General features: G+C 42.5%; 1 protein-coding gene across 2 annotated transcripts in view; it reads right to left on the bottom strand.

Moving 5' to 3' along the window:
* TMEM67 (transmembrane protein 67) overlaps nt 1-15,095 on the bottom strand; it is a 56,360-nt gene extending 41,265 nt beyond the window's left edge. The window contains exons 1-6 of one of the 2 annotated variants that reach the window (XM_040993350.1): nt 14,856-15,095; nt 12,455-12,543; nt 8,055-8,148; nt 4,095-4,194; nt 2,351-2,420; nt 2,184-2,255 (exon numbers count right to left, since the gene is read on the bottom strand). In XM_040993350.1, the coding sequence (XP_040849284.1) occupies nt 2,184-2,255; nt 2,351-2,420; nt 4,095-4,194; nt 8,055-8,148; nt 12,455-12,543; nt 14,856-15,078 (648 nt within the window). In that variant the 5' untranslated portion in view covers nt 15,079-15,095. The remainder of the gene's footprint in view (nt 1-2,183; nt 2,256-2,350; nt 2,421-4,094; nt 4,195-8,054; nt 8,149-12,454; nt 12,544-14,855) is intronic. The other variant, XM_040993358.1, reaches the window with a different exon arrangement.

The raw sequence follows: 15,095 nt of genomic DNA, 5'->3' as shown, positions 1-15,095 counted from the left end.
AATGAGAAACTTTCCCAAAGTTAGCAGAAAAATAGATTCTAATGGTAATATAAGAATTTATTTCTACCTAGTGTCAGTTATTACAGATTTACGATTGCATTAAAAAAATAATGCTATTAAGGCAAAATACAGAAGCAAGTAAAATGTATATCCAAAAAAAAAAAACTTTCTTCTCATTTTACTTATACAAGAAACAAAGTGCCAAAAGAGTAAAGAAATAGATTTTAACTGTGTACTGATATGCTAAAATTTGATTTAGAAATACAAATACTGTATTAAGCTGACACGTAATAGAGAAATTTGAGGAATGATTTCAAATCTCCAAAGTGGTGTTTCTCAAATCATGCTGGGCTTCATGTGAAATTTTCTAAGCACAGAAAATAGCCGACTCAGAATCTCTATGTGACAGCAAAGAACACAAGAGTCCTGACAGCTACATTCAGAAACCTCTGGCTGAGAGCTGCTGCTGGGAAACTCATCGGTATGCCTTGTTGAAACATGAGGCACTGAGAAGCATCAAGCAGACTAATTGTCTCCTATACATGGGCAGGGTAATATTACCAAATTCTATGCAACACAGTACCACAGATAGCAAAGAAATTTAAAGTCAAATGAGACACTGTTTTTATCTCTTCAATAAGCAAAAACTTTCATTTTTTAAGAAAAAATACTGGTAGTGAAAAAGCTAAAGAGGGACAGACATTATAGCACAATGGGGTAAGTTCCCTCTTGGGCCGCCTCATCCCAAATCAGAGCGCCACCTCAGTCCTAGCTACTTCTCTGCACTTCTGCCTCAGCTTCCTGCTACTGCATCTGGGAGGCGGGGAGACCAGGAGGAGCTTCTGGCTCCTGCTTCTGCCTGCTCTAGTCCTGGCTGTTGTGGGTAATTGGGGAGTGAACCAGAGCATGGAAGCTCTCTTTCTCCTTCAAATGAATAAAAATAAATATTAAAGAAAAACACTGAAAACCATATGCAAAAATGGAAAGCAAAAACAGCAGCACCAGAGACCCTGCACCTGCCTGGGAAACCCAGAAGAAGCTCTGGCTCCTGACTCCTGGCTCCTGGCTCCAGATCAGCTTGGCTCCAGCCATTGTGCCACTTGGGGAATGCACCAGTGGATGGAAGAGATTTCTCTCTGTATCTCTTTCTCTCTGTGTATATCTGCCTTTCCAATAAAAATAAAATATAAAAAAATTAAAAAAAAAAAACAAGGATGTGGACATATCAAGAAGACAAAGGAATGAACCAGAAGGGGCTTCAACTGGCCAAATATAAGACAAGTTAAGCTCAAAACAAATGAGCATACTGACAGTAATAACAATAATATGTGTGTAAATATTATATGCATTCATTTATGTAAAGAGAGGAAGTCATCTTTATCAGAAGCACAGTCATTAGTAAATGTGAAAAAAATGATGGAAATCAAATAAATTTGGTAAGCATCATCAATGGAGACTATAGTTACTAAGTTAATGGTAAGTAAGGAATGCAGAGTACAATTTCAGAACTCTCTCTTATAAAGTACTGGGGCCAGCGCTGTGACTCAGTGAGCTAATCCTCCACATTTTGGCACAGGCCTCCCATATCTGGCCTCCCACATGAGCGGCAGAAGCCCAAGAACTTGGGCCATTTTTTGCTGCTTTCCCAGGTATACTAGCAGGAAGCTGGGTCAGAAACAGCACTCAACAATGGCCACAATGTCAACCCCAATAATTTCTATTTCTTTTTTTTTTTAAAGATTTATTTTTATTATTTTTTCATTGGAAAGGCGGATGTACAGAGAGAGGAGAGAGAGAGAGGAAGATCTTCCGTCCGATGATTCACTCCCCAAGTGAGCGCAACGGGCCGATACTATGCCGATCCGAAGCCAGGAGCCTCTTCCGGGTCTCCCGCACGGGTGCAGGTTCCCAAAGCTTTTGGGCCGTCCTCCACTGCCTTCCCAGGCCACGAGCAGGGAGCTGGAAGGGAAGCGGGGCTGCCGGGATTAGAACCGGCGCCCATATGGGATCCCGGGGTTGCAAGGCGAGGACTTAACCACTTGCGCCACCGCGCCGGGCCCAATAATTTCTATTTCACAGGGATTTACACACAGATACTTCTTATTTCAGCCCAAAATTAATTATCACAGGAAGAAACATAAAGAGTTCTTTAACAATGCAGAAAAAAATCAAAACATACTCACGAGTTCTGAATAACGTGCAGTTGAAATCATACGGGCAGGAAAGTTCATTCTGCTAAAACATAATCCCCCTGTCTTCACGGATAGACAAGAGTAAAGAGATCCAGTTTATGGACATGAATATGCAATTGAATTAAAAATATAAACTTTATCAATTGGAGTAGCCTTACTAAAATGTTCGGTTCTGAGCATGCACAGGACCTGCTGGTATTAATGAATGTTGGTTCGCATCGGACACACCTGATCAATACAACAGAAATAATTTTTAAAATGTTAAAGAATTATACTTAGCCCGATTTAATTAAGAAATTGTCTTCCTAAACACTGGATTAGAATAAATTCACTCATTTAAACAATTACTTAAATAAATTAAAAAGCATTAATACTAATCAGGATAGATTTATATCACTCTTTTGTAATGTAAGACGAAGCACAAATCAAGAAATTAACCACTTATTTAACTATTTCTGAACTAGATAGAATATACAGAATAAAGAATACTGAGTAACAAAGAGAGGTTACTCAACTGACAAAAGAGTCCAACAGATTCACACAAATGGAACTACATCAATTTTTTACAAATCATTTTTTTTCACAATTTTTACAAGTAGTTGCATCAGGCATACTTTTGTTTTATCTGCCACAAACCAGAAAGAGAGCATAAATTTAAAAACAATACCATCAATCTCATCAAACATAGCTAATATTTTAGAAAAGAAAGTATGGCTCAGCTTTGTTCTATAAAAACACTTCCTATTTGTCATTACTGAATGAGATAAGAGGAAGGAGCAAGCATCTTTACAGGTTTATGTGAGCCTTCATCACTGGATGAAAGACTAGGCAGGAAGTGGGTCTGGAACACAGCAAAACACTCAGCCTGGGCCTGGAGAAGCTTCAGACAGGTGAACTCGGGGATCAGCTCCATATTTGGATGCTGCAGCTGGATAAACCTGAGGAAGGATGATCCAACAGGAACTGTTCCTAGGAGAAGCTGCTCAACTAGTTTCTGCATTAAATTTGGGAAACTGAGAACTGCTTAGAAGGAAATCATCAGGTAGGTTTCTAAGGTTTCTTAAAAAAAAAAAAAAAATGACGAAACCAGCAATGTGCTGCCACCTGCAGTGCCAGCATCCCACGTGCTAATCTGACTGCCAGCTGCTCCAGCTCCTTGCTAATGTGCCAGGGGAAGCAGCAGAGGATAGCACAAAAGTTTGGGTCCCAGCACACATGTGGGAACCCCAGAAGTTGTTGGCTTTGGCCTGGCCTAGCCTTGGCAGGGGCATTTGGGGAGTGAATCAATTCATGGAATACTTCTCTGTTTCTCATTCTGTAACTCTGTCTTTCAAATAAAGAAAAATTTTCCAAAAAAAATTAAAGAAACAATACAATATATTTAAAATAGCGGGAAGAAGCATATATGCAGAGGTATGTATGTGTAGTATGCTTAAAAAGAAGTGGGAACAGGAAGCAGTATAGTATTATAAATCAAATATATCTACACTATAATTACTATTCTTATGTCTTTGGTATAACATTGCAATAGGCAAAGACGTTAGCACAGTGCTTGCTATGTAACCGCAGATTATGCACAAACCACATATAGCACTATGCTAAGGAATTTATCCACGATTTCTGAGCCATCGCAGCCTGAGAAGGGGTGACACAGTCAGGGGACTATACAGACTATACAGTTTGTTTACTGCACTAAACAAACCAAACCCCCAAGAGAGTACACTGCAATGTGACCTTGACCCTGTCTCGGGCTCCAGGCCCCAGCTTTATAACTGTTCAAGTGTACTTCAAACCTTGGTCAGTTATTGAGGAAAAAGGAATATGACAGGAAAATGCTTTCTTTCTAAGATTACACAAACGGAAGGTGACACTAATGAAGCCAACTCCTGGTGTACCACTTACCTGTTTCCTAAAGCATTTGCAACCATAAAGGAATCTTCCGTTTCATCACAGCGCTCACAAGTTGCTTGAGACAACAATGTTCCATTAGCATTTCTTTCCACTAAACAAGTTAGAAACAAAGTTTACACGTAACACATAGTGAACACACAAGCTTTTATACACTCAGAAAACATTTCATCATGATCCCAATAATCCTCAAAACAAAGGCTTGTCAGACATCTCCATAATAAACTATGAAGAGTGACATCTTCCCTATTTACGCTAAAAAATACATAACGAGTTTCAAGTCACCATAGTAATAAATCAGTAATATTTTTCCTTACTTTCTTATTCCCTACCTATATATTCCTGTAACATCGAGATGAAAAAGCAAGTATTTTCATAGACTGCTAATTTGTTTCTATACCTAGAGTTTTTAGTAGTGTCTGTACATTAAAGTTTTAAATTGACATCCCCTACAACAATACAATTTTACTTTTGGATAACAGACCCACAGACACCCTTGTGAAAGGATACTCACTGAAGTATGATTTGTCAGTGTCATGGCTCAACTGACTGACCCCTCTGTCTGCAAGCGCTGGAATCCCATATGAAAAAAGGAAATCTCTCTCTGTAACTCTGACTTGCAAATTAAAGCTTTAAAGATGAGGGAAAAAAAACCTGAAATAGCATCCATTATGTAACATAAACACTGAAAACAATTCAATGAAAAACATAAGTCTAAATGATTATGTTGTTAACTGAAAAAGGTGTACTATGGAATCAACTCTTGGAGTAATTAAGATCTATCACACACATATCCAAAAGCTGTTAGAATTATTTTGTGGGGCCCGGCATGGTAGCCTAGCGTAGTGGTTAAAGTCCTCACCCTTGAAAGCGCTGGGATCCCATATGGGCACCGGTTCTAATCCTGGCAGCTCCACTTCCCATCCAGCTCCCTGCTTGTGGCCTGGGAAAGCAGTTGAGGACAGCCCAAAGCCTTGGGACCCTGCACCGCGTGGGACCGATCGGTTCAGCTCCTACCGCTGCAGTCACTTGGGGAGTGAATCAACACAGCAGATATTCCTCTCTGTCTCACCTCCTCTCTGTGTATCTAACTTTGCAATAAAAATAAATAAATCTTTAAAAAGAAATTATTTTGTGGTTGAAAGAGAAACAGAGAATCAGTATTGGAAAGAATGGTTAAAGAGATTTCCATCTTACCACTGAAGTTTTTCGTAAAAAAATAACTAACAAAAATAAAGGAGGACAACACACTGTTCCTACAAACATGCGGTAACTTGGAAACTAACTGCATTCAACAACTTCTTTACCCAAGTCTCAGTCCTTGGTCTCCCGATGTCCCACGTTAAAATAATAATGGACAAACTTGTAAATGCTTTTAGGTCTCCTTTCTACCTCTACAATTAAAACATTGCCATAAATATCATCATCTCCCACCTGGGCCTTTATAACAAGCTTCCACTCAGGATGATGTTTTTATCCTCCATGCAAAAGTTAGAGTAAATCCTGTTAACGTTATGATAATTTTCATTCATTTGTAAAACAGAGAAACACAGAGATTAGCCAGCCAAGCTAGCTTACAATCACCTACCTGCTGGTTCACGGTTCAATGCCTACAGCAAGCAGGGCTAAGCCCGGCCAAAACCAAGCACCTTCAACGCCACTGGGTGTTCCATCTGGGTTAGCAGGGGCCCAAGTACTCGGGCCATTCTCTCAGGATGCATTAGAAACAAACTGGGTAAGAAGTACACGAGCTGGGTCTCAAACGTAGCATCCCAATAAGGCGGATGCAGTTTAGCCTGTCCCCAACACCCACTCCTACTATAAACTGTTCAAAATCTAAATGTGATCATGTCACTCTTCGTTTAAAAAAAAAATTATTTATCTTTACTGGAAAGTGAGATACAGAGAAGATCTTCCAACCGTTGATTTACTCCGCAAGTGGTCACAAGGGCTGGAGGTGAGCTGATCCAAAGCCAGGAGACAGGAGCTACCTCCAGGTCTCCCACGTGGGTGCAGGGTCCCAACTCCTTGGACTGTCTTCTACTGCTTTCCCAGGCCACAAGCAGGGAGCTGGATAGGAAGCAGGGCCACTGAGATTAGAACCAGCATCCATATGGGATCCTGGTGCATGCTAGGTGAGGACTTTAGGTGCTAGGCTACCGCACTGGGCCCACGTCACTTTTTAAAATCTCCCGTTGGCTTCTTGCCACACACGAAGTAGTTCTGGAGGTCACCGTTAGAGTCTACAACGCCTTCCATGACCTGCACATAATCACTTCCAACTATTCTGATTGCTCTGCGTCCCTCTTCTGGCTATTCACATCTCAGCCATACTCACACAGTACACTGGTTATAAAATACATGTAACAGTGGAGCTAGTTTCCTTGTATGAGTATGTTTTGCATCACTGTAACCTAACATCTAACACAGGCTACTTACGATGGAAGTGATATTCTGGCTAAGCTTCAGAGGTTCAAAATCAACAGCACAAAAGGAGAAACAACTACATAATATGCAGTCCAACTTGACTTTTGTTTTGTTTTGCAGGCCACAGTTTTTTTTTCTCTTTAGATATTTTTAATATTTAAGATTTATTTAATCATTTTTTATTTGACAGACAGATTTACAGAGAGAAAGACATTCCACCTGTTGGTTCACTCCCCAAGTGGCCACAATGGCCGGAGCTGATAGCCTAGTGGCTGAAGGCCTCACCTTTTATGCACTGTGATCCCAAATGGGCACTGGTCAAGAATGGCCCAAAACCTTGGGACCCTAAGATCGTGTGGGAGACCCAGAAGAGGCCCCTGGCTCCTGGCTTTGGATCAGCACAGCTCTGGCCATTGCTGCTGCTTGGGGAGTGAATCAGGGAATGAAAGATCTTTTTCTCTTTGTGTATCTTTCTCTGTGTATATCTGCCTTTCCAATAAAAAAATAAAGTAATTTTAAAAAATCAAGAATTTTTGGATATTAATTTTATATCTAGAACTTATTTTCATAATAATGTTTAGTGACTCCCTCAAATTTTCTAAACACATAATTAAATCATTACCGAATAATCATTTAACAGCTTTTCCTTTCCAATAAATGCCTTCCCTCTTATGAATACAACGTACAATCTTTACCAGGTCCTGCCATTGACAAGATTGCTTACAATCTCCCCATCATAATTAAGAAGTTGAGGCACATATTTTACCACATAAGGTTGCAGTCATCCAATCTTACTTTAAAATAAATCAGAGCTTTTAATTTCCTTTCCAAGGCCTGCTAACGTCTTAACCATCATTTAATTTTGGGCATGAATAATGTAAGATATTTTTAAATAATCCTCAAGCTATTGAAGATCCATCCCTTTCAAAAACCAAACACAGGGCCATCGCTGTGGCAAGGCGGCTGCTTAAGGTCCTGCCATCCAGCATTGGAATGTCCGTGCAAACGTGTCTCATTGCCTTTTACTTCCCTGCTAATGCGCTTGGGAAGCAACCAAGATGGCTCAGGTAGCTGGGCCTCTGCCACCCACAATGAGACTGGGATGGGAGTTCCCGGAGCCGGCTTTCCTTACGCCAGCCACGGCTGCTACATCTAGGCATTTAGGCAGGGATCAGTAGATGGATAGTCTCTTATCCTTTCTTTGTAACTCTGCATTGTAAACAAATAAATAAATCCTTAAAAAATGAATAAATAAAATAGAAAGTATCGAAGAAACTATACACTGATAGTTAAAGGGCATACATATATATAAAGCGTAAATTCAAAATGTTGTCTCAAAAATCAGAAAGGAAAGGAAAGGGAAGTAAAGTGTCATTCTATTCTTAGGATTGTATGTGAATTACATTAACTGTTCTCTTCACGTTAAAATTGTAAAAATACAAAAAAATCCTCTGAGTTTTTAAAATAAAGTGAAAAAATACAAATGAAGAGTCATCATTACCATTTCATAAATAATCCAATTCTTACCTAAAATATGGCCAGGGGGACAGTGGCATTTTCCGTCTGCAGTTAAGCCACCAGGGCAAGAAATGCAGTTCCAACCATCTTCGGTGACACCTCTCTATAATAATAATAAGAAGAAGAAGAAGAAGAAGAAAAAGTTTAAACTGACCAGCTCCTTCTTGCATGATCATGCAAGTTCAAAAGGCCACAAAAATATGTAACAATTATCAGTGTCTCTCTCTCTCTCTCTTTCTCTCTCTCTCTCTCTCTCTCTCACACACACACACACACACACACACACACACACACACACTAGTTGTATAGGAATTTCCTGGAGCCAGCACCATGGTATAATATGTTAAGGCTCTGCCTGAGGTGCCAGCTTCCCACATAAGCACTGCTTTGAGGCCGGTTGCTCCGTTCAGATCTAGCTCCCTGCTAATGTACTTGTGGAGCAGCGAGGGATGACCCAAATGTTTGGGCCCTTGGATCCACATGGGAGACCCAGAAAAAGCTCCTGTCTCTTGGCTTCAAACCAGCACAGCTCCAGTTTCTGTAGCCATTTGAGAGGGAATGAGCAGATGGAAGATATTTTTCTGTCTCTACTTCTCTCTGCAAATCTTCCAAATAAAAATTACACTGAATAGCTAATTCATACTTATAATATAAAATTATGTGTTATTACAATTACTGATTACTATTAAAAGAGTAATTTTTGGAAATTTTTTTTTCTTCATCATGATCTTTGGTTCAAAAAGATTCTGACTTCATAATTTAGTCATTTAAATTTTTCAACTTATAAATATAGGGATACTTACAAAGTTGGTGGAAAACTGAACTAATGGATGCTTATATTGGTTCAAAAAAAATTTTATGCCATTTTTGATGAAGTTTGCATAACTTATCAGGGTGAGAAAGGTCCAGGATCACAGGGCAAAGTGCATGAAACCACAGTTTCCACATTTTCCTTTCCTTCTTGCTGTATCTGGGGGAAGGGTGGAGATAAGGGGTGAAGCCACACCCAGCCTCACAATCGTCTCAGTGTGCAGGGATTGGGAATGGACACCCAATGTCATCCGAGGGTCCCCCATGTGGAGCATGCCCCAAGGGTTCTGCTTAACTGGTTCTGATAGATCTGAAATGCTGCCAATCTCACAGATACCAGGATGAGGAAATCATTCCGAGATCCACTGACTGACATAGTCCACCTCTGAGTCTCCGTTCACCCAGAAATTTGCTGTCACGCTTCACTTGGGTAGTTAAACAATTTGTTCTGCCCTCCTTCCTCTGCTATGGTACCAGGTGTCCTCTGCAGGCTCCAGTGGTCTGACCTATCTTCCATGTGCCTCCGGGTATGTTGTCCACTGCTCCGTCAAATCACTGAGACAGTCCAGTTTGCACTCCGTTGTATGACTACAGGTTCTGCCAGTCTCATCATGACTAGAGTTATGAGTCCAACAGTTTAGTTGGGGACAGGATCCTGCAAACAATCTCATCTGAGGTCATCTCAGACCGTCTCTTGTGTGTGAGCCTACCTGTATGGGGTCCACTGCATTCTTTCACCCACACCAGCCTATGTCCACACTGGTACCTGCAATTGCTAGATCAGATCTATCTCCAGCCCCATATCTCATATACACCACCAGAAGCTGCAGTGAGTCAGAGTGATCCCCAACAGTCCCCAGCCCTGGTTTCTGTGCCTGCCAGCATGTGCAGTGGACCAGTCTGTTCCATGTCCCACTCAGATCTCATACACATGACTGAGCACTGAAACCTAACTCATCCCTCCAGCTGACACTCACGCCAGCAGGTGCCACCTCTATAGCCAGGCCTGCCATGGTTCTCATGCTCACCATTGGGAGTTGCAGCCTATCAGAGAGGTGCCCAATTTCCCTACTGGGCCTATTCCCTGCCCCAGATATTGTACTATTTAGGTGGTTCTGCAGTCTAGCTTGACAGGACTTGCCCCCTAGTCCCAGCCCTTGCCAGCTGATGCTGTGGTAAAGTCCAACCAGCCTGCCTTTACTCTGTCTCATGCCTGCACCAATGGATAGTCAGTTAGCCCAGCCCAGCTCTCTCCTGCTCCAACCCACAGTTCACATGAGGGCCAACAGGTGTTATTGCCCTAGGCCGGCCTGGTGTGCCACTAGTCCCAGCTTTCACACCCACCAATACGAGCAGTGGCCCAAAAGGAGAATCCCCACAACTCCCCTACAAGGCTTGCACCTCTGCCATCAGGTCTCATATGTGCTGGTGGGTGCCACAGCCCAGTCTGGAATGGCCCATCTCACCTTGGCATTTGCCAGCGGGTGCTGTAGCCTGGGCTGGTCCATTCTGCCAGCAGTTCCAGCTTATGCTGGTTGGGGACAGTGCAAAAAGTTTTTGAAAGTCATACAAAGGTCTTCAAAAAGCTCAGGAAAAATGTGTTTTATGGTAAAACTACATGTCTTTCAGAAATATTTTGCAGAATAAATATTCCTTTTTTTAAAGATTTTATTTTTATTAGAAAGTCAGATACACAGAAAGGAGGAGAGGAAGAAAGGAAGAGTTTCCATCCATTGATTCACTCTCAAACTTTGCCAATCCTAAGCCAGGAGCCAGGAGTCCGGAGCCTCTTCCGGGTCTCCCACGAGGGTGCAGGGTCCCAAGGCTTTGGGCCATCCTTGACTGCTTTCCCAAGCAACAAGAAGGGAGCTGGATGGGATGTGGGGCTGCAAGGATTAGAACTGGCGCCCATATGGGATCCTAGTGTGTGTAAGATGAGGACTTTAGGTGCTAGGCTACCACACCAAGACCTAACATTCTTTAATTATACTTTTCATTGGGTTTTCTGAAATATCTTTAGATAAAACACAACACATATTGATAGGATTAAGTCACTAGCAGGCTGGTTTAACAACTGTTTTATCTGTTCTAAAATTACTGGAGTTTTTAAAAATGCAAAAATTTTAGTTTTTGAAATTTAATTTTTTCTGGCAATATGGGTGGATTTTACGGCCTATATATACACAGTGCTGGGGTCGGTATTGTTGCTGCTGTGTTAGGCCAGCACCTGTGCCACTGGCAGCAGCAGATGGTCCAACTGCTTGCCCTAGCTGTCTAAACGAGAGACCTGAGAGGAGCTCCAGCCTCCAGGATTCTGCCTGCTCTAGCCCTAGCTGCAGTGGCCATTTGGGGATGAACCAGAAAGCAGAAAACTGTGTACGTTCTCTATCTTTCTCTGTAATGCTACCTTGCAAGAATATAAATCTTACAAAGGGGGGCCCAACACAGTAGCCTAGTGGCTACAGTCCTTGTCTTGCATGCGCCGGGATTTGGTTCATATCCTGGTAGCTCCATTTCCCATCCAGCTTAGTACTATGACCTGGGAAGGCAGCTGAGGACAGCCCAAAGCCTTCAGATCCTGCACTCACGGGGGAGATGTGGAAGAAGCTCCTGGCTCCTGGTTTTGGATTGGCCAAGCTCCGGCTGTTGCAGCCATTTTGGGAGTGAACCAGCAGATGGAAGATCTGTCTGTAAAATCTGCCTTTTTGATAAAATTAATTAATAAGCAAATCCTTTAAAAAAGTATACTTGATGTGTCCAGCATGGTAGCCTAGTGACTAAAGTCCTCACCTTCAATGTGCTATGATCCCATATGGCCCCGGTTCATATCCCGCAGCCCTGCTTCCCATCCAGCTCCCTGCTTGTGGCCTAGAAAAACAGTGGTGGATGGCCCAAAGTCTTGGGACCCTGCACACCCCTCCCCCGGTGGGAAATCCAGAAGAGGCTCCTGGCTCCTGGCTTTGGATTGGCATGGTTCCGGCTGCTGTAGTCACTTTGAGAGTAAATCAATGGATGAAAGATCTTCCTCTCTGTAGATCTGACTTTGCAATAAAAATAAACCAATCTTTTAAAAAAATTATACTTGCTAATATTCCTGCATTGGGATATTGAAAAATTATTAAAAATTGAAATATCACTGAAAAACAAATCTGACCTGGCATATTTCTATTTTATTGTTAATAATTCAGTGAAGATTAATATATTGAAAAATATAAATATACCAAACTATTACCAGACCTACAAATAATGGCTATGGATTACATTCAATAAGTACTAAGATTTTAATATTTTTTGTATGACAGTGTTGAGAACCATTATTATGAAAGTCAGAAATGCTATATAAAATGATCCAAAATGAGAAATATGTTATTAGTTAAAAATTAACATATGTAACAATTTTCATTTTCCAAAAATCATGATATAATGAAGTGAGCGATAGGATGACAATGGCATAAATTAACGTATTTACTGAGTTTATGAACTTATTACATGTAAAGGTTGAGGGTATTTAAGTAAGTAATAAAATTGTAGCATGAAAAATTTAAATGTTGAATTTATTACTTATACAGCAGAGTTATTTGAAAATAGATTCCCCATACCATGCTCTCCGGGCACTTTTTACAAACAACAGCAGGTCCTCCGTTATTAGAGATCATCTGAAATCCAGCGAGGCACACGCATGACGTACCTGAAGAGAAAAGAGTCAATTTTGTCATGAGAAACAAAAAATAAAACTCCAATATAGGAAAATTTTAGCAATTCTTAAGATTTGCAAAAGCAGGGCCTGGTGCGGCGGCCTAGCAGCTAAAGTCCTGCCTCGATCATGCCAGGATCACATACGGGCGCTAGTTAGTATCCTGTGGCCCTTACGGTCACTTGGGCAGTGAATCATCAAACAGCAGATCTTCTTCTCTGTCTCTCCTGCTCTTGGTATATCTGACTTTGCAATAAATAAATCTTAACAACAAAAACAAAAAGATTTGCAAAAGCAAGGGCTGATGCTGTGGAGTAACACACTAGGCATTCTTCTGCATCTCTGGCATCCCATGTGTGTGCCGCCTGGTATCCCAGCTGCTCCACTTCCTTCCAGCTCCCTGCTTGTGGCCTGGAAAGGCAGTGGAAGAGCTGGAGGAAGCTCCTGGATCCTGCCTTCTGAGCAGCTCAGCTCTGGTCATTGTGGTCGTTTGGGGCGTGAACCAAGCAATGGAAACCTGTGCTTGTCTCTCCTTCTCTCTGTAATTTCGCCTTTCAGATAGAAATGAATCTTAAAAAAAAAACGATGTGTAAGACACTGGAATCAGTACTGCCTAGGTTCAAATTGAGAGACATATTCCCTGGGTTCCAACTTCAGTTCAACTTCAGCGTGTAAATCTGGGACAGTTAGAGTGCACCCGTGCTGGGGCACCTCCTCTTCAGTTAAATCGAGAGAACAGCTAGAACTGCCTTGTAGGTGAGCACGCGCGACCCGAGAAGAATGGTACACAGCTAGTACTGTCCTGAATCAAAGCACGGAATAGCACACAATTAAACCACTGTGGGAAATATTCATGTTTCTTATTTCCAAATCATACACATATATTAAATGAATTCAAATTTACCTAACCAAAATCATATTCAAAAAGTAATCTTCATTCAAATATAACCCTATTTCCCTCTGAACAGACAGCAAAAATCATAAAGCAGGCATTATTTGTTCACTGGATAAGCAAAGCATTTTGGGCCCGGCGGCGTGGCCTAGCAGCTAAAGTCCTTGCCTTGAACCCACCAGGATCCCATATGGGTGCCGGTTCTAATCCCAGCAGCTCCACTTCCCATCCAGCTCCCTGCTTTTTGCCTGGGAAAGCAGTCGAGGACAGCCTAAAGGGCTCCTGGCTTTGCATCGGCGCAGCACCGGCCACTGCGCTCACTTGGGGAGTGAATCATCAGATGGAAGATCTTCCTCTCTGTATATCTGACTTTGTAATAATAAAAAATAATAAATAAACAAATAAATAAAAAAGAAAGAAAAGCATTTTTGAGGGGGAGTCATTAGGTAGAAGTTGTACTCAAAGGACCTTCTGTAGTGTAGCATACACGATATTTAGATTCCTAATTACAAAATGAATAATTTCTACTTTAGAGTCTGAAATGCTTTATCCGTCGTATTTATAATTTTTCTTGGAAAGGAAGGATGACATACAGGGATGTCTTTCACCTGCTGGTTTCCTCCCCCAGTAACTGTAAAGCTCCAGGCTGAGCCAGAAGTGAGAATTCTTCCCACAGGATGGCAGGGATACGTGCTGCTGGCCGCACTGGCACAAGTGCAGTGACCTGAACCAGCAACGGGGCATGGGACACGGACGGGGAGGCCATAATTCCGAGCCCTACTTCACATGACCTGAACAGCATGAGCTGTCCGATGAAGTGACAGGAATGACAACTCAAGTCTGCAGACGGCACAAAGTGAACGCAACGGGTCACTCTGACAAGTAAAAACATCTCAGATGGTGCCCAGCACTGTGGCACAGTAGGTTAAGCTGTGGCTTGAAATGCCAGCATCCCCTCTCTGAGGAGGGGTTCAGGTCCCGGCTCGGCTGCACTGCTTGGCCAGTGTTCCTGCTGCTGGACCACGGGAAAGCAACAAGGAATGACCACAGTCCTCGGATACCCTGGCTCCCACGCGCGACAGAGTTCCAGGCTCCGGCTTCAGTCATTTGTGGAGTGAACCAGGGGGAGATCTCTGTTAGTACGGCTTTCAAATTTCTATTTTAAAATCTGACTTCAGAATATGAGAAAGGGCTTTACTATGGCTTTTCTGCTTGTGCTAATCTGATCTGACGAGGAGCTGATCTGACGAGATTCCAGGATCACTTAGGGTTTCCCAAAGCCCTTTTCTCGGGCGTGGGCAGTTAACACGTGCGAGCCAGCCCCGCCCTGCAGAAGAGGCGTCCTCGCGAGCCGGGATGGGGACCCAGGCAGAAGCGGTAACTGGGGTGCCAGGGTCACCCCACAGCGTCTCACCTTCAGCACTCTGCCTCTGGTGGGCTCCACACGGGGCACAGGAGAGCGCAGAGATATCGAAGTACTGGTCCTGGCCGCAGGTCTCCGGCTGCCGGAAAGGGAGAGAAAAGATCTGAGCCTGCGAAACGCTAGACAACACCAACAGCAGGAAAGTGGATAAATCCCGGGCGGAAAACACGGAGAAAACCGCCATTTCCAGCGGCAACCCGAGGCGCGTCGCCATGGTACCGACGCCGGCAG

This window comes from Ochotona curzoniae, unplaced genomic scaffold (genome assembly GCF_017591425.1).
Source record: "Ochotona curzoniae isolate NIBS_2020 unplaced genomic scaffold, NIBS_Ocur_1.0 contig_1071, whole genome shotgun sequence".
NCBI lineage: Eukaryota > Metazoa > Chordata > Mammalia > Lagomorpha > Ochotonidae > Ochotona > Ochotona curzoniae.
This window is presented reverse-complemented; position numbering and strand designations above follow the sequence as displayed.